Here is a 20,585-nt window from a genome sequence, read left to right on the forward strand (position 1 = left end):
TTATTATACCATACCATTTTACAACACACCCAACATCCCAAACTCTCTTTTTTTGTTTTATCACTTTAATTGAATATATATATATATATATATATATATTTACCATTTCTCATTTTCTCTATCTCTCTTCCTCTTTCTCTAAGCAACCGGCCACCATAACTACTCTCTTATCAATTTCATAACTACATGGGTTTGATCTGTATCACCAACAGAACCATAATAGCCACCAACAACAACCACAACAAACCACCACCACCACCACAACCACTTTATTTTTATATTAATTTCTGTCTCTCTTTCTCTCTCTTCCCCTCACTTTCTTAGTACAACCACACCCACACATAACCCACCACAGCCACCATTCATAACCAACCACAATAGCCACCAACAACAACCCCAAGAAGCCATCACCACTACAACCACTTTATTTTATATTAATTTTAGTCTCTCTTTCTCTCTCTTAGCACAGCCACACCCATACACAACCCACCACCACCACCATTCACAACCAACCACCCACCTTATTCAGACTAGAACCCACCAACACCTTATCAGATTGGAACCCACTACCACCCTTACACCCACCATTACCACAAACCCACAACAACCAAGAACTGCCAAAAATCAATCACCGATCGCCATGCCCTACACCCTAATGCCCATTGTCACACCAAAATAACCAATCCAACACTGATCGCTATGCCCAAACACCAATCTCCACGCCATGCCTAAACGCCTATCTCCGCGCTAAACCTTAAACGCCGATCTCCACGCCACCACGGCGATCTGTAATGAGAGAGAGAGAGAGGGAGAGAGAAGAGAAATAATGAGAATGAGTGGTGGCTTGTCGTGGCTTGTGACAGTGGGTCTGGCCATGATGTGGTGGCTATGGGGTTTAGGTTTGAAGAGAGGAGAGAGCAGAATGAGAGAGAGAGAGAGAGAGAGAGAAAGAGAGAGAAGAGAAGAGAAATAATCAGAGAGAAAGAGAGGAGAGAGAAATTTTATTAGAATTATTAATAAAAAATAAGAGAGAGAAAATTTTGAAAAAAAAATTAAGAATACCATTCTGCTACAGTAGCATCATATAAATAAGATGCTACTATAGTACAATTGTAAATTTTTTTACAATTACAATACCGAATAATGCACACTTTTATGGTTTTGATGCTAAAATCTCCCAACATATACCATTTACAAGACCCAATGCCAATACTCTAAGGTGTTAAAGTGTTTTCTTATTGATAGAAGGTCTTCTATATTTTCTTCTTCTCAAACTGTACTTTGTGAGATATGGATAAAATAATAAAGAAATGTAATCTTCTAGCAACACTTGTTAAGCACCTTTAAGTTTTGAATTTTTTGGACATTCTATGAATAACGTAATTACATTGTAATAATGGTTATTGAGAGTTTAAAACTTCATTGTTGGGAATGGGGGTTTAAGATTATTAGTTTGCACAAAATGAGGTGTCTATAGATTATGCTCAAAACAAAGTATTTTCAAATAGAAAAAACTAAGACTGTGTTTGTTTTGGGTGAAAAGGAAATTTGGAAAATATTTTACACCCTTAAGTGTATTTGGGTGCACATGCAAATACGATCAAATTGAAAATATGTTTTATTTGACTGTAAATTGATGTAGAATAGACTGTCATGGTCTTCTTGGACTCTCACGTGCACTTGAAATCATTGTGCAAGGCAAAAATGTACTAGTAGAAATCATGAGCATCGGAGTTGGAATCACATGAAATTTGGTAGGCTAAAGTGAAATGGCCTTCTAAGCAATAATCATCGCTTTGCCACGAGATACCCCTTGAAAATGGCAAATTCCCTCATTTAGGCCCCAAAAATTGCGATTTTGCCATTTATAGTAATTTTTGTTTCCTTAATAACTTTTTACTCAAAGATCAAAATGAGGTTCCGCTTGTTTTGGGATGACCCTTAAGGTTAGTAGTTTATGATTCTGCATTTAAAGCTACATTTGAAGCTCGTTCACTAGGTCAACATGATGGTCTGATCCTTTTTTCGGTGGCTCATGCTCTCTATGTGCTCTATTGTAAGTCTTCTTCTTCTTCTTCTTCTTCTTCTCTCTCTATTGGTTCAGATAGAAGAGAAAAATGGGAATAACTGGTTTGAAGGTAAATTAGAAGTGTAATTTATTTTACATCTTAAAGGCTAATATTTTACCATCAACAAAAAAAATTTCCATTTGACTAAGTTTTCCGGCCAACCTAAACATTCATCATGGTATAAAATATTTTCCATATTCTTTTTACACCCGAAACAAACAAAGCTAACTCAATTTTCCCATTTTTGGTAAATTTCGGTATTTTGTCACCTAATTACGTAATTAGTGTAAATTAGGGTTTTAGACGTTTTTCTCAGTACTTATATGTTTTAGTTGTCAGAGGCAAATTAGACTATATCAATAAACACAGACTTTTTTCAAATTCTTTCTTTGGTGGATTCCAGTTTATCTCTTTGTAGATTCAAGGAAACCCCTCATAGATTCAAGGTTTACCATCGGAAGCTAATATTTTAGTTTTTGTTCCATTAATAGAGCATCGTGTGTGTTTTTTTCAAGCTTCTGCAACATCATAAATTAATACCTTTAGACTCAAAAATGAATTTTTACATAGTGATTTTACCTTCATTTTATTTCCACACTCCTCACTCATGCCAAGTCGAAGGAAGGAGAGACAGAGATACCACCGATCAAGCTCGTGCCCACATTCTCTCTTCCTCTCTCTTTCACTCTAACCAACCAAGGCTAAAAAGACCCTCTTCCTCCCGACCTATCTCTCTTCCATCTTTTTCTCCCTCTTCCTCCATCTTTCTTCTTCTTTCTCCCTCAAGACTAGAGCTATCCAAACCCATTTGAAGACCTAACCCACCTAAAGAAACTAACCGGATCTGACCCTACACCAGTCGACCCAACTATTCCAGTAGTTAGCGGGTCTTCACCACCAGAAACCGACTCCATCGGGTCAATTTCGGTTTCCCTACCCCAAAACTCAAAAAACCCGAACTGATTAACAAATAGCCAGATTTTGGCGAATTTTTTCTAGATCTCGACGAAAAGGTTGGGCACAAACCCGACCTAGACCGACCTGTAGACAACCCTACTCAAGACCTACACCCCCTCTTTCTACCAATTTGCCACTAGAAAAAAAAAATATATATATNTAGAAAGGAGAAATAAATAATGATAAAAAGAATAAGAAATTATTAGACAAGTAACTAGACACCTATTTATTCTTAAACAGGTTTCACCACAATACAAGGGACAACTAAAATTTTCAGCAACACTGTTTCCGAAGTAACAGCTTCTTTTGTCTTTTCACAAAGCAAGCACAATTTATCACTTAAAACAACAAAATAGTTTTCGATGTCTCACTTTCAGTGCCACCTACTAAAACATAATTTCACTTGAAAGAGAATCATTAATATGTGGGCAATGGTAAAATTCAAGTGAGACCTTCCACCAGTGCCACAATATTAATGCATGTAATGTATACAGCTGGATGCCCCCTCAACCAAAGTGGTTTTAGCGTTCCTGAAGTAGCTCCTACTACAATATTATAAATATCCAAAAGTCTCCTAATTAATACTTCCAAGAAGTTTTTCATTCTTCTTAGACTACAATCAGTTGGGAAAAAAAAAGCAGAGGATAAATAACAAAGAAAACAGTGGTCTCCTTACATCTATCTGCATTTATGCCAAAAATTCTATTAAGTGTCACTCTGACCTACTAACCTTTACATGCTAAACCCAGTTTTTCCATTTACAGACCCAAAACATGCAGGATATTAAAGAACCAACATATAAACTTTTATTATTGAATTTAGTCAGGGATTTGCTCAAACCTAGATATTTTTTTTTTTTTTTGGGGTAAATACTCAAACCAAAATAAGTAGATAACTAAGAAGATGCAATGACAGACAGCTAGTCTCCAGTACAGCAAGAAAACCAGCTTTCATCATTCAATTCAATGTAGTTAGATATCATTATCCCACAACACAAAAGATGGCAAACAGATATTCTCCTAAAGGGTGCAAATTCATGAACCCATAATTATTCTAAAGACTCAGATTTATTTTAATTTGGAGCAATTTTCTCTCATATCTTGCAAATTTTAAGTAGAAACCAATTCACAACCAAATGGATAGACACTATATATATTTGACAAAATTTTGAGAACTGACTACTTCAATAGGCAAAAACATGATTTGTTTCCATATTGTATACCAAAGCTTGAGCAAAGAAAATGTAGATAGAGAGAGACTGACCATCTGACATATGCTATCTGACAGGTGAAGTGCTTCTTCCCACTTGTTAACATTAATGAGCCCTTTAATAAGGTGAAAAAATGTGCTCAGCTCTGCAACACCACCCATCCTTACCATATCCGTGTACAGCTCAAAAGCCTTAACAACATTACCTGCACGGGAGAGGCTCTCAATCAAAGAAGTATACATATTCTTGCTGGTAGCTTTTAAAGGGAAAAATGATGGAATCTCTTCATGCAGCTCCAGAGCTGATTCTAATCTCCCAGCCTTAATAAAACTATCAATCAGTATTCTGTATACTGGAACGATAGGAACAGAATCATTCTCACTGATCTCATCTAAAAGCCCTAGTGAGATAATAAACTCTCGGTTGAAACCTTCAATGACCTTACAGTAGCTTGATATATGCCTTGGCCAATATGTCTGTTTCATTTCATCCAAGAGTTTATGAGCCTCATCCAGAAGGCCAGTGGCACAACAGTGATTTATAAGAACCCTGTAGGTGACAAAATTTGGAGCACAACCCTTTGAGCCCATTTCTCTCAAGAGCTCAAAACATTTTTCGACTTTACCCACTTTCCCAAAGCCATCTATCATTGCAGTATAAGTCACAACATTTGGATAACATCCCTTTTCTTCCATCATTAGCATAAGCTTATAGGCTTCATCTGTCTTTCCAACTTTACAGAGGCCATCAATCATCTCTGTGTATATGACAACATTTGGTGCACACGAATTTTCTAGCATTTTGGACAAGACTTTCAAAGCAAGATCCAGTCTTTTATCCTTAAACAACCTGTCAATCAAAGAGCTGTAAGTATAGATATTAGGACTATATCCATGCTCTGACATCTTAGCAAACACCTCTTGTGCATCATCTAGCTTCCCAGCCTTGCAGAATCCATCTATAAGAGCATCATACACGATATGGTTTGGCTCACAGCCTTCCACTGACATAGCATCCAACAGGTTATGGGCCTCTTTGACCTTGTGAGCTTTGCACAAACCATCAACCAATGCTCCATATGTAAACACATTTGGCTCTTTGGAATTGCCATCATTAATTCTAAAATACATATCTACATCAGAAATTTCCACATTACCTCTCATTCTTGCATATATTTGGCATGCTTTTTCAATCTCCCCAGCTTTACAGTGGCCATCAATCAAAGCAGTATATGTTATAACATTAGGAATGCAACCTTCAGAACACATAATCTCAAACAGATCATTTGCATTGGAAAGTTTCCTAGCTTTAAGGTAGGCATGTAAAAGAGCAGTATATGTCACCACATTAGGGGCACAACCATCCCTTACCATTTCATCAAACCAGTTGCGAGCCTGTTTAATAAGACCAGCTTTACAGAAACTATCAATTAAAATTGTATATGTATAAACATCAGGAACAATACCGTTCCTTTTCATTTCTTCAAACAATAAAAAGGCCTTCTCTACCTTGGAGGCATTACACAAAAAGCCAATCACTTTAGCATAGGTACTAGTATCAGGTATGAATCCCTTACTCATCATTTCACGAATAACAGTATATGCCCTCTCAAATTTTCCAGCACCACAAAGACAACGAGCAAAATTGCTGACATTGACCTTATTCAATACGACCCCTGCATCAAGCATCTCACCATAAGCTTTCTCAGCCAGCTCCAAAACATCTGAACTTGGTAATTCTTCATTGCCGCATATACTACCAATCAAGATATTGTAAACCACATAACCTGGAGGGCAACTGCATTTGACCATTTTCTTAAGCAACTTATAGGCATAAGAATAATCTCCTGATCTGCAAAAGGCATGAACAAGAGAATTAAAAATCTTAGGACTAGGATAACAACCTTCTGTGATCATCATACTAAGAATTCTCTTACACCTACCAAGCTGTCTTTTCCTCAAACACCCACAAAGCAAGGTCCTATATGTCACAACATTAGGAATACAAGAACTAGTCCGCATTCTGTTCAAGAAATCCATAGCTTCCTCAAAAAGAGAAGCTTCACACAACCCAGAAATCATCTTTGTATAAAGAACTGTGTTGGGCACAATTTCTTCCTTCTCAAACAACGAGAGAGCTTCTCTCCACCTCCCCGCTTTGCAGAGAGATTGTGCAAAACAACCTAAGGTAAACTCATCCATACTAAACCCTGAACTCGACATCTCCCTATGAACCAAATAAGCAGTGTCCAACCGATCGGCTTTAAGAAACACTTGAACCAATGCATTATACGTCCATCTCGTGGGCTTGTACCCAAAATCCTTAAGTCTCCCAAGCTCCTCCAATGCTAAATTCCACAACCCATTTTGGCAACACTTTTGAATCAAAAAATTAAGCAACTTCCCAAGCACTTCCTTATCATCATCCTTAATCTCTCCTAAAAACTTTCCGGTATTCTCTCATTATTATCACACCCCAATCTCTCTAACAATGCATCATACACAACTCCAGTGTGACTATACCCAATTTGCCGCCCCGCCCAAATGAAAAACTTGACACCCAATTCAGGATTTTGCACAAGACTCAACACCTCAACCACTAAAGTCTCATTCAATCTGTCCCTAAACTGCCTAAGAAACTTGTGGGTTTTGTCACCAAACACATCACCGTTACTATGAATTGCATTAACTATCAAAGCAGCATCATTTGAACACTTACCGGAGTCGAGTTTTCCACCAGAAGACCCACTAACAGCATTGGAATCCATGGAAGAGTCCTGCAGAAAGGCAAAATCTTCGGCTGAAACCGGCTTGACCCGCGAATTATCAAGCGAAAAGGGGTCGTCCGGATCGATTAGGCCGTCGAGATTGTCGGGGGAATAGGTGGAGACGAATCTGGAAATGACGGAGAGGAGATTTTGGCGGGAGATAATGGGTGAAGATTTGGGGGTGGAGTTGAGAGAAAGAGAGGAAGAGAAAGAAGGGAGTGAGTGAAAGAGAAGAGTCTTTATCACTCTTTTGCTCATATTCTTTCTTTGAAGAATTGATTAGATTAGAGGTAGAATGTTTTTGAAATGGGGGTTTTGCTTTTGGGTTCAGGCCAGGGTTTAAGCTAAGGTGTGTGGAAGTGGCGTTGAGGCTTGAGAAGAATGAACCAGCAAGTTTCAAATTCAGGTAAAAATCAAAAAAGGTGTGTAAGTTCAACGTAGGATTTTTTTTTTTTTTTTTTTTTTTTTTTTTTTTAAGTCTTGAGTGACATTGCTAAATATTAGCTTTTTGAAAATTATACTATTTTAACCCAAAAAAAAATTATATTACTAAAACCTTTTAGCAAGTTATTTAGTTATTAATTTATTATATATATTAGCTTTTTGTGAAATATAGTTATTTACTTATATAGCTTTCTGCAAATTATATTGCAAAATATAGGTTTTTGCAAGTGATTTACTTATATAATCTATATCTACATATAAAACTGAAACCTCTAAAACTCTCACAATTTTCTACATCAACACAATATTTAAATAAAATTATCATTTTATTTAAATAAAATTATTTTTATTTAAATAAAATTATTTTTATTTAGTCCAAACTTAGCAATGAATAAAACTCTATCTTTCTAACAAGTTCAACTTAAACTCAAACTCATCATTATTTTTTTTTAAAACAAAATTATTTTTGTTTAATCAAAACTTCATAAATAGTGAAACTCTATTTCTCTAATAAGTCCAACTTAAACTCAAATTTAAACGTTGATAATCTACATAAAAACAAAAATTCTGATAGGACACAAAAAAAAAAAAAAAAAAAAGAGAGAGAGAGAGAGACTCACAATGAAAAAAAAAAAAAAAAAAGACTCACGTTAGATTAAGAAAAAGAGAGAAAGAGAGAGAGACTCCTGTTATGTTGAATTTGGTTTGGTTTTGAAGTAGAATTTGGGGATTCTATAAATTTTGAAGTTTTAAGTCTTGGGGTTTTGGTATTTGCATCTCAATAGGTTGATCTTAATTCTTCACCTTAAATACTTTTTATTTAGGTTCATATGATTTTTTGTTTTCTTATTAAAAGTTATGATTTTTGGTTGATTAATCATTTGTTTGGATTCAACATAAAAGATAATGGAAATAGGTATTATAATTTTGATATTGTTCTATGTTTTGAATTGTCTATATTGTTATTATTACGAGAAAATCATATTGCTATTCAAATTTGAAACTTAGTGTGTCTTCCTCATATCATGGTCTTTGTTTATATATTTACAGTTTATATTAGTTTTGAGTGTGTGTGTATATATAACTATTGGGAGTTTTGCTTTATTAATTCAAGAATTATAAATTACTTTATAGGTTTTGGTAGCTATACACTTACAACTCAATAACGTTCAATGTTAGACAACACTTCTAAACTATGGAAAAGTATGGAAGTTAAATATTTCATCTTTTTTTTTTCAAAGTTAATAGCTTTTCCGTGCATCGCACGGGTTAGCGACTAGTTTTTGTGAATTTTTATCCCTTGAGCCTTGACATTGCAAAATATAGCTTTTTGCAAATTATATTACTTAAAAGGAAAACCTCTTTGGTGAATTATTTTGTGTCCAACTTATTTGGCTAGTTTTTGGCTAGTTTTTAACTCTTATGTACAATTTTTTAAGGATCTCACTTTTTCAAAGTGTCACTCACATATCTTTTCTTTTTCTTTTTCTTTTTTTCTTTTTGAGAATCGCCCAATTAGTCAATAACTTAGCAATATATTTTAATCTAGCCTCTAAGTCCCCCCTTTTAAGATCCAACCACAAAACCGCAACTCATTTGATCTTCATATTCAACAAGCTATGTGGTGACTAGCTTTAATACCAAATGATACAAAATCATGGGTTAAATTCACCCTTGAAAACTGATTTGCTAGTGGCGGTTTCAAGATTTTTTTTCTTAGGGGTCAATAATGTTAGAGCTAAGAATAGTCCAAAGAGAAGGTTTATTTATTTATTTTGCTTAACAAAGAAGTAATTTTAACGGTAATGCTACTAACGCAACACTTTCATAATAAAATCTAGGTGACAAGTTGTTAAAGGTATGTAAAAAAATGATGTCAATTGTGGGTCTAAATAAAAACCAATTACAACATACAACTTAACTTTTATTGTAAAATTATTGTGAAAATATTGTGAAAGTAGAACTAAGATAATTATATTTAAGCTTATTTCATTCGAACCCCCTGGGCTGATTGTAGCGCTGCCCATGTGACTTGTAATGGAGGGGTATGTATATTTTAGAACACTATCAACAAAAAGCTAAATAAACTGATTATAAGTTTGCTTCTTTTTTATTTTTTATTTTTTTATAACTGCTTATTTTATGTAGAGTTTGCAGGTCTTGTACTACTTTTTGTCTCTGTTTTATTTCAAATAATCTAACGTTCAATTTTTTGGAAGTAACTTTTATTCACTAGCTAATCAGATGCATGTACTATTTCATGATTAGTAGGAAATTGCATATGTTAAATTAACCAAAACAATTGTATTAATAAAGGGTTAAAAAGCCAACCATATGGTTAGATTGAGCATTCATTCAGATCCATCACAAATATCCCAGTTTCCAATTGGGATTCTTTCAGTTTCAAATTAAGATACAATATTTGAAGAAACTCAATTTTTTGGGTTTCGGTTTTAACCTTTGTTAGGGCTTTAATTAAAGATTGTTAGGGTTTTATGTGACGTTGATGTGGTGCTATTTTGAAGTTTGTCTATATAATATATATTCGATTATCCATTCTTTTAATCTCTAATACTCATCCCTTATCCTTCTTTTCTTTTTTTAATATTTCTCTCTTCTTCTTCTTTTGGGGTGAAATATGCATAGGTTAAAGATGTTGTTGTTGCTTCAAGTGCCCAAAAGGCTATTGACAAGGTGAGATTCTTAAATTAACTTACCCTTTGTTTATTATTATATTTTTGCCACTAATATTTAAGTAGAGTTTGACACTAGGATGCAATAATCAAGATTGTCTTTGATGGATGAACTACATCATATTGATTGATGGTCTACTAAAATTATTTGGGGAGCATATTTAAATTTTGGTGCTATTAGTGTGTGGTTTGATTCTATGTTGAAAATATATTTATGTATGAGATAATTTTAAGGACCGATATATATATATATATATATATAACCACTTTAGGATACCGTATTTTGTTCACCTTCAATTTACATGTCAGACCCCGAAAATTCTAAAAATATCATTTTCTCACCAGGGACCATGGGAACATCCAGATCATCATGGTTCAACCCATCCGAGCAACAGAGCACTCAAATAACATTTCAAGTCAAAATGACCAAGATGCCCTTGGTCAACACAGGGATGACCGAAAGTCAAAATTTGTCAAAACCACACACTAAAACAATATTTTTCTTGTTTTTACATCAATCCCGAGGCTATCTAAGAAAATGCCTTCAAATGATCAATCAAATTGAACAAAAAAAAGGTAGAGGAAAATACAAGATTGCTGATGTCAGCATTAGTGCATGCTAGTAGCCCAAGGGTCAAATAAAAAATGTATATAATCCCCCCCCCCCCCCCCCACCCAAGGGTCAAATAAAAAATGTATATAATCCCCCCCCCCACCCCCCACCCCCTCGGCTCCCAAACTTGGAAAAAATGATTTTTAGGCAACTTGGAGCATTTTCTGGAGCTTTCTTCTCTCTCTTTTCTCTTAAATTTTCTCCCAAATACCCACAAATAAATCCTTGATTCTCATATCTTCAAAAATCAAGATTTAGTTTTCTTGCTTCCTTCTCCTCCTCCTTGTTCCATCTACCTTGGTTTTGAGGTTTGGAGGGTGTAGATGTAGCTTTTTAGCTACAATCTACACTCATCTTCCTTTAGCTCTTTAATGCTTTCTTTTAAATTTCTAGCATGTTTTATTGCTTTCCTAGCATGTTTTATAGCTTTCTTAGCATGTGTTTATTGCTTTGATGTTGTTGGCCTAACCTTCTTGGGCTAGGATATGTCTAAATTTCTTGTTTGTGCTTTTTGTCATGTTTATGTGCTTAAATGCCTTGTTTAAATGCAAGCTTGAGTGCTTTATAGCTTTATAAAATTTTGTTCATGCCTTTTTCTTGTGTCTTGCTTTTGGGTATGGTGTAGATCTAAATCTATTGGTCTAGGCCTACATTCAAACACCCAAGTTCAATAAAGGGTTTGGATTAGATTTCTTTTTGCATGTTCATGCTTGTTTGGTCTTTGTACATGCTTTTGTGTGTTCCTTTTCTCAAATCTAGCTTTGTGATACCATGTTTTATAGCTTTCTTAGCATATGTTTATTGCTTTGATGTTGTTGGCCTAACCTTCTTCGGCTAGGATATGTCTAAATTTCTTGTTTGTGCTTTTTGTCATGTTTATGTGCTTAAATGCCTTGTTTAAATGCAATGCTTGAGTGCTTTATAGCTTTATAAAGTTTTGTTCATGCCTTTTTCTTGTGTCTTGCTTTTGGGTATGGTGTAGATCTAGATCTATTGGTCTAGGCCTACATTCAAACACCCAAGTTCAATAAAGGGTTTGGATTAGATTTCTTTTTGCATGTTCATGCTTGTTTGGTCTTTGTACATGCTTTTGTGTATTCCTTTTGTCAAATCTATCTTTGTGATACCATGTTTAGATGTTTCATGCTTAGATCCATGTTCTTTCTTTAGATCCTTGCTTGTATGCTTAGATCTAAGTTCTTGCATTCTTGTTTTACTTCACATGCTACGTTTCCCTTTTAGTATGTGTTTGTTGGCCTTTTGTGCCTCTTTGTTTTGTTTGGTTGCATTCTTTTCCTTCTTTTTGCATGTTCATGCTTGTTTGGTCTTTTTACATGCTTTTGTGTGTTCCTTTTCTCAGATCTATCTTTGCGATACAATGTTTGGATTTCATGCTTAGATCTGTGTTCTTTCTTTAGATCCTTGCTTGTATTCTTAGATCTCAGTTCCTGCATCCTTGTTTTGCTTCACATGCTTCGTTTCCCTTTTAGTATGTGTTTGTTGGCCTTTTGTGCCTCTTTGTTTTGTTTGGTTGCATTCTTCCCCTTTTGTGGCTTGTATGGGAGCAACCATGTGGGTGAGATTGCATCTTGATGATGTTGGCATGCTTTCCGCTTGCCTCTTTCTCTCGCTCGGTTTTGCATGTTAGTGCTTCTTTTGTTAGCCTTATATGTACCTTATAGCATGATTAGCTTTATTCTTGTATGTGTGATAACATGCCTTGCCTTTTGTGCCTTTTGGCCATACTTGTTTATGTCATCTTGTGTGATCTTCTTGCTTTAGTTGCATCTTTGCATTCTTGTTAACATGTTCATGTTATAAGGCACACATAAGGCTAACAAAAGAAACACTTATGTAGATCTAAGTTCAATTATTAGATTGGGTTGGCCGATCTCTGGTTCTTCTTCTCATTTAATTTCAAGATTCCATTATTCTTCTTCTTATTTAATTTCAATATTCCATTATTTATTATTATTATTATTTTTTTTTTGCTAGGGATGTGGCTGCGGTTTACAATTTTATAAAGGCAGGCAATTGCGATTTCATTTGGTGGGATTTACAATTTGTAGTTCTCTCTCCTTGGGTTCTTTCTCTTTCAAAACTGAAACCCAGTTTATCTCTCAATCGGTAGAAATTCTTGAAATTGATGGAATGATCATTTTGTCAACGGATGCTCTATTACACTCCTAGTCTCCAATAGCCTGTTTTGTTTGAGAGGGAGGAAGGAGAAGTAGAGTAAAGATGAGTAGATTTAGCACAAAATTAGTTTATTTTTAGTCAACTCTACTCTACTCTACTCTCCTCCACTCCCCCTCCTCTCCCCCCCTCCCCCCTCCATCCAAACAGGCTATAAAGGATGAAGGCCTAACACCAATAGTTTCTCTCTCAATTGGTAGAAACTCTTGAAATTGATGGAATGATCCTTTTTCAATGGATGCTCTATCACACTCATAGTCTCTAAAGGATAAAGGAAGGCCCGACCCCAATTGGTCTTCTTTTTTTTTTTTTTTTTTTTTTTTTTTTAACCACGTGCGTTCACTTGAGTTCCGTTAGTCAATATTTAAATAAATAAATAAAAAAATCCAACACAATCTGGAACAGCTTGGACTTGGAATTGAGAAACGGGAACTGCCGGAATTCGTGAGCATTGGAACGAAATGGAATTTAAAACCTTGACATAAACAGAAACGAAACGGAATTTAAAACCTTGGCATAAACAGAAGGAATCAAATCGGAATCCAAGTACTATATAACATTAAGGTCCAAATAAAAAATTTTGATCATAGGAGATCAAATCCAATGATCCCAAACTTAGACAGTGCAACTTATAATTTAGTCTTCTATGACTAAATACTAAACCACTAAATTAACAAGCTGTAAAATGGACCCAATACAGATAGTCTTTGTTGTTGCTGCTGCATGCTCCTGCCTCCCCCGCTTCTCTTCTTCAGCGTGCCTCATATTGAACAACTGCAACAGAAAGCAACATATTAACTCACTGTTCAACGCAACATGCATTGCAAAACCAGATAATTCAACAAGGTTTACAAGAACAAGATTTTCTCCAACAAGATCATAAATAAGAAAACATTGAGATGCACAGCAGAATATAAAACCTAGAATTCCACCCAACACTTACCATATTCTAACCATATTACATTAGATAGTGATTTTTTTTTTTTTTTTTTAAATTTACGAAAGACATCTGTTAGTGAAGTCTGTTTGAAAGCACAAGGGCTTTCTAAAACTCCAGATAAGAATAAGAATAAGATGAATGAATGGTGAGGCAGTTGGTTTGGTATATCCAAAAAAAGAAGAGCGAAAGAGCTCTGCTTGAAACACCTTGGAATAAAATTGTTCAAAACCATCAATCCCAAAAGGTAGAACTATTAGGAAAAGGGTTACCATTGTATATCTAGCATATCATAGCAATCTCAGTTCTTTAGTTCTCTTCTCTTTTGTAATTATTTTTTTGTTCTCTTCTTTTTCTTCCTTGGTACATTTTGACTTCTTTGTGCTCCTTTTGCATAGAGTAATTTTTTCAATACGGACACCTCTTACTTGTAAAAAAAATAATATATATCACACGGAAGCTTGCCAATAATCTGCACATCATACACTAGCACTATCCCTCCAGTGCTATCAACCAAATGCAGGCACTGTATATGCAAAACAGAATAACTCATGAAACCAAGATTCGTAAGAATTAAACCAAAGATGTCAAATGAAGACTCTTAGAAACTGAACCAACAATGTCCTATGAGCACATCATATGCTACCAGACATTTAGTGTGAGGTCTGTTTTAGTTCAAACAATTATTTCAGTCATTGAACTAAGCACCATAGTTTTTTCTTTGATAAGTAACTATGCATCATAGTTTATTTCATCCCAAAACTACTTATTATGTCAATTTAGTCCCTGAGATTTTGAAAACAATTCAATGTAACTCTTACCCTCACTGTCAAAATTAATTATCAAAATCATATACAAAAATCAGTTGCTTTCTGAAAGGAAAGTGGGGGCAAGGGTAACAGTAAACCATTTTCATAATTTTAAGTACTAAATTGACACAATTGATAATTCAAGAATGAAATTGGAACCCAACACAGCTCAGAAACCAAAATCATGCCCTTTGTTTTATCTTTTGCTGAACTCCACAAATCAAAATGTCAAACTAATATATATTTTGCAATCAATGCATTTGAGCATTCCATGAATATTGATTATCAGTGTATTTTACTAGCACTTTCCTTTACACGGAGTTGCATTGGTTTTTACTACATGTTGCTATGCATTAAAAATGAACAATATATTTAAAATTCTGGACACATCCTAACTTCCTAGGTGATCCAACTTTGGTAATAGATGAGACTTCTCTTAGAAGAGGGAATTGAAATAATGACACTGCATCTAAAAACTCAGTAAAACTCACGCATCATACTTAACCAGCATATAAATGAAATAAGTACACCACCTATTTGATAAACATTACACTGCATAGACACGAAACTGAAACACAATGAATCATAATTCAAATGCCTAAACCAATCAATCACAATATTTATTGACACCTTGTTCCTTTGAGAGTAGGCTAGACAACAAAAGCAGATAACTCAACTGTCGCCCTAGTTGTGACACTAGTACACCAAACAATAAGCAGATACAATTTGCTTATAAAATTTATAATTCTCTAATAATCAAAATTAAACACCTTAATGCTATGACATGAAGGAAGGTTTCAGAAAAATATTGAAAGGAAAATACAATTATTCTTGGTCACAAAATATGAACAACCACGTGAGGATTTGAAAACCAAGTAATTTAACTCAACTTTAAAAAGAACGTATAAAAATATAAGATTACATACAGACACACACAAATACATGGTTAAATACATAAATAGATAACCTAAAGTAAAACATATTCACATAACTAGGCTCTTACAATTATAGCAGTTGGGGCAAAGATCAACTTAATAGTAGTGGAAGTTTCTAAATTTTCTTTATCTAACCTACCAAAGAATCATATGCCATTATGAGATTGGTTATTCCAACTCAGGGCTAGTTATGCTGCTGATCCATTTATCCAGAGTATCTTGAAGGTTTTTCAATCAGGGGTGGATGGTCCTAAGGGCTTTACTCTACCGAATGGATTGCTTTTATATTAGGGAAAAATTTATTTAGGTATTTGTGATTCTTTGAAGACAGCTATCTTGCAGCAAATTCATGATGGTCCTTTGGGAGGTCATTCAGGCTATCTCAAGAGCTACACAGGTTCCAAAGGGACTTTTATTGGCCTGGGTTAAGAGCTGATGCAAAGAAGTATGTCAGGGAGTGTGACACTTGTCAAAGGCTCAAGCATGAAATCTGCAGTCCAGCTGGTATGTTACAACCTTTACCTATACCAGAGAAGCCTTGGGTAGCTATGAGCATGGATTTTATTTAGGGTCTTCCAAAATCTCAGATGAAGGATGTGGTTTTAGTGGTTGTGGAAAGGTTTACTAAGTTTGTTCATTTTGTAGCTTTGTCTCATCCATATACTGCTTCTAAGGTAGCAGCCCTTTACATGCAAAATGTGTTCAAATAGCATGGTATGCCTACTTCAATTTTCAATGACAGGGACCCTATTTTCACTTCTTATTTTTGGCAAGAGTTGATGAAGCTTCAAGGCATTCAACTGGCCATGTCTTCAGCCTATCACCCTCAGATAGATGGCCAAACTGAGGTTACGAATAGAAGTCTTGAGCATTACTTGAGGGCTTTTGCAACTGATAACCAGCTTCTTGTGTGGAATGGTTTCCTCTTGCTAATTTTGGTTTAATACCAATTTTCATACCTCTCTCAAGCTTACTACATTTGAGATCTTGTATGGATATCCACCTCCTAGGCTAATGGATTATGTTCCTGGAACAACAAATGTTGAAAGTGAGGATGCCCATCTAAAATGAAGGCAACAATTAACTTCCTTGTTGAGGCATAATCTGATGGCAGCTCAAGAAATTATGAAGTTGTATTCTGATATGCGCACAGCTGAAAGGAGTTTTGCAGTGGGTGATTAGGTGTTTCTCAGACTCCAGGCTTATAAACAGAATCCCTAAAGCACCACCAAGTAAAGAAATTATCTCCTAAGTACTATGGCCCATTTCAGATTCTGCAGAGGGTTGGTGAGGTGTTATATAAGTTGGATTTACCCCCAGATTCTAAGCTCCACCCTACTTTCCATGTTTCTTGCTTGAAGGCTAAGTTGGGGCAACATGTGGTCTCTGTTCCAACATTACCACCTACTGATTTGGATGGAGTTGTCACATCAGAAACAGCAGTTGTGCTACAAGAAAGAACTCATCAGCTTCATAGCAAAACTATCACTCATGTCTTAATCCAATGGCAGGGGGAAGGCCCTGAAGATGCTACTTGGGAGAGTTTGTATATCATGCAGCAAAGATTCCCCCACCTTGTGGGCAAGGTCTTCTAAAGGGAAGGGTATTGTTAGGATTACACATTGATACACTTGATTACACATTGATATACATTGTTAGCTGGAATATGAGTCTGTTATAGTTAGTTACATTGACAGTTGGTATAATAAGTTAGTTAATAGCTGTGTGGTAGTTACTGGATGGAGTTAGTTACAGAAGTAAGGTGCTAAGGGAGTAGTATAAGAGTTAACAACTTGTATACACAAGGAATTTAAGCAAATAGATGTATTCTTCAGTGATTCTTTCCTCTGTTCTCTTGAATCTTCTCTCTATTCTTCTTGTTCTTAGGAGGCCCAGCTGACCTTGAATCCTACTCTCTAAATCCCTTTCCCATTCTTTACATTAATCCTTTCTAAATGTGAAAGTTGGCATACTAGTGAAAACCTCCACATTACAAGACAAGAACTAGAGTCTTGTTGGATAAGCTAGGCCACCAAAGATACTAACAGACAACATCACATAGTTCTCTTTTACAAAGAGGGGATTAGAATGCAGAAAAGAAAAACACTTCTCACTTCTAGAAAGGAGGCCTCCAAAAAGAAAACAGCATATATTTTAGCATTTAGCCCAGATTCTATTAACAAAAATTATGGTTTTAAAATTAACTACATGTATTCTTCTCTGCAGTTCTATTCTATCCAGAATCATACTCTCTCTTACCCTCTATTACCATACCCAACAAGTATATAAATCAGCACAACCTTACAGTTTATCAAATAAATAAATTCAAACAGAGTCAATAACACAAAGCTAATATTCAATTCAACCATAATTATAACATAATAATATCCCAAACTTCCATAATAGCAAAAATATAATTTAAATAAAACAAAAAGGTATAATTTTTTTTTGTTGTTGTTGTTTTAGAAAAAAGAAGAAAGAAAAAGTAGCTTACTGCGGCGAGTGCGCTTCTTGTACAAGATGCGGTAACCGCACTCTCGGCACTGTATCACATCACCTGGCTTCAGAGTGTTCTCCATCCCACAATCTGTAAAACCCATTAATAATAATAATAATAATATAATCACTATCAATATTGCTGCTTAAATCATAAGTCTATGTTTGGTTGCCGAGAAAACCAAAATACCTCCACAGATGTAGTTGACTTGTTCCGGTGGAGGATCCATCAAGGAGTTGATGAAGAAATCTTCTAGGGCTGTTCGGGTTTCCCTCTATGTCTCTATTCAAGTGAACGACTACTATGTTTTTGTTTTACCCAATATATATGTATATATATATATACACACACTATATATCTGACCCTTTTTTTTTTTTTGGAACCTTATAATGTAATTGCCATATTTTTAGTATTTCGAATCGATATATGTCAAAGGTTTAAATTCTAATCACCCATTATAAATATTGAATTATCAAAAAAAAAAAAAATTCAATTAAACTTAACCATTTTTTAAGAAATAAAATGAATATTTATTAGAATGAAGGAGAAGGATTGCTCAAAATGCAAGTGTCCTTAGAGAATTACAAACGAACACTCATTTGTAAACTTGGCAAACAGATCGGGTTAATTGAGATTGGATTTGACTCAACTAGGCTCGGGTTAGAAATGAGTTTGAGTAAAGAATAGGTCATTTTTAAACAGATTACCAATACTTACTTTTAATGTTTGGGTCAATCGAATATGACCTGTATTTTCTCATATGAAAACGAAGCTTAATTTTTGTTGCTTTCAATACAAATAAGATAATAAATAAACAAAAAAATAAAAAATTTTAAATTTTAAATAATACATAAAATATTTAAGTTTACATAGTGTAAATTAAATAATACATAAACACTTAATGTTATACAATCCAAAGTTATTTATAGATCTTATCTTCACTGCAATACAATAGAACATTAAAACAAAATGTGGACCATATCACATTATTAGCCTCATCAAGTGCACCTATTGTTTGTAAAATATAAATAAAATTAGATTACATACAAAGTCAACTATATATATAAAGATTTACAAATAAAACATAGTAACATTTTAGGTAAAATAGAAATAATTAGTGAATAATTAATATGAATTGCATCGCAACGTTGGTTGAAGATCCAATAGTGGAAATATTCATACTTAAAAATTGCATCTCAAGTTGGCAAGTAATTTCATTAATATTTTTAACTAGAATACAAAATTTTAATATTACCAATCATAGGTTAAGAAAAATGTCATTTTTTTCTAATCTAATGCGGATGGCAAAAAAATCTTGATTCTTGAGTTCGAAAGTCTAGTTATGTGTGGGGAAGGTGTCAAGCACCCCATAACACTTGCCCGGAGACAGTAATTTGTTTTGGTAAAATCTTAACTTTTTGATATTGGCAGTTGAATACAAGTTATTGGCATTAGCTTTTGGGGCTTTGAAAGAATTGTGCTTTGAGGTTTGATTTTGGAAGGAGCGTGGTCTTAATCAATGCTTTGCTAGAACATTTAGAATTGTTGCCAAATTTTCACGACAAAAATCCGACAGCATTTTGCCTCAAATACATCTTAGCACATAAAACACTATTCTCACCAAGCTTTCACTAAGAATACAGCAATAAAGGTGCCCCATTTTCATGGTGAAAAATCTAGCAAAGTGTCGCGTTTGGTGTGCTACCGGCTGGGTTTTGTGCCTATATATATAGTGTGCGTTAGCATGTTCGTACTAGGGCGAGCCGAAACTCACCAAAGCAACAAACACGTTGATGCGAGTTGCATTCATAGGGAAACCGATGTCACTTAGTTGACATAGATCGAGACAATCACACTATAATGATCATGTACACAATATAGCATGAATACGTATCAACAACAGTCGCCTTGAGTACATACCCACACTACAAGGTCAAGAGCACCCATGATCACAAGATGGGTGCTCTCCTTACCATAGAAGTTCATCATACAAAGTGCTTGACCACCCACAAAAAACACAAAAAGTTAAAGATCCCAAAAACTTTAAATCAATTTTTTTATAATAATTTAATTATGGACTGGAGGGATTTGTTCTAAAAATCTTCATTGGGAATATCAAGAGATACTAGTTAATTTACAAGGCTCTTGACAATTTAAATCATGAAAAATGTAACTCTAAATAAATCCAAAAATAATCTTTGGAATATCAAGTTTACTATTTCCAAGAGTTTTAACACATTATTACTAACATTAAAAAAAGAAAACACATTATTTCTGATGTACTTTATTTCTAATATTATATGAGTAGTCTCCACTCAAAAGCTCTTGAAATCACCAATTAGTAGCCTTAAGAAAGCCTGCAGCTCTTATAAGCTGAAAAGTTGAAGAGTGAAGATAATTAAGCCCAACAAATCAATAAGAGAACATCATATGATATATCCACAATAAAAATAAGTGA

The 20,585-nt window shown here is 34.6% G+C and overlaps 2 protein-coding genes and 1 long non-coding RNA gene across 3 annotated transcripts; 1 reads left to right on the forward strand and 2 right to left on the reverse strand.

Annotated features, from left to right (window-relative positions):
• Positions 1 to 3,880: 3,880 nt before the first annotated feature.
• On the reverse strand, positions 3,881 to 7,408 carry LOC112015078 (pentatricopeptide repeat-containing protein At1g06710, mitochondrial). Its single transcript, XM_065772043.1, is given in 2 exon segments — positions 3,881 to 6,682; positions 6,685 to 7,408. Coding segments are annotated over 2 exon segments (3,087 nt in total). The 5' UTR covers positions 7,262 to 7,408; the 3' UTR covers positions 3,881 to 4,172.
• A 3,467-nt stretch (positions 7,409 to 10,875) lies between these two features.
• On the forward strand, positions 10,876 to 12,919 carry LOC136066956 (uncharacterized). The gene is made up of 2 exons (XR_010628478.1): positions 10,876 to 11,061; positions 12,749 to 12,919. It is a non-coding gene; the product is annotated as an uncharacterized LOC136066956 (long non-coding RNA).
• A 524-nt stretch (positions 12,920 to 13,443) lies between these two features.
• Positions 13,444 to 18,464, reverse strand: LOC112038271 (DNA-directed RNA polymerases II, IV and V subunit 12). The gene is made up of 3 exons (XM_024071072.2): positions 18,317 to 18,464; positions 18,125 to 18,217; positions 13,444 to 13,723 (listed from the first exon to the last, which is right to left on the reverse strand). The coding sequence occupies exons 1-3, from the start codon at positions 18,354 to 18,356 to the stop codon at positions 13,701 to 13,703; spliced, it is 156 nt and encodes a 51-aa protein (XP_023926840.1). The 5' UTR covers positions 18,357 to 18,464; the 3' UTR covers positions 13,444 to 13,700.
• Between the last annotated feature and the right edge of the window lie 2,121 nt (positions 18,465 to 20,585).

Source organism: Quercus suber, unplaced genomic scaffold (assembly GCF_002906115.3).
Source record: "Quercus suber isolate HL8 unplaced genomic scaffold, Cork oak 2.0 scaffold_53, whole genome shotgun sequence".
Classification (NCBI taxonomy): Eukaryota; Viridiplantae; Streptophyta; class Magnoliopsida; order Fagales; family Fagaceae; genus Quercus; species Quercus suber.

Coding starts and splice junctions, on each gene's coding strand:
- LOC112038271 (XM_024071072.2), bottom strand. CDS start 18,356: ATGGATCCTCCACCGGAACAAGTCAACTACATCTGTGGAG. Junction 18,218..18,316: donor AGTCAACTACATCTGTGGAG/GTATTTTGGTTT, acceptor TGGGTTTTACAG/ATTGTGGGATGGAGAACACT. Junction 13,724..18,124: donor CAAGAAGCGCACTCGCCGCA/GTAAGCTACTTT, acceptor TTTCTGTTGCAG/TTGTTCAATATGAGGCACGC.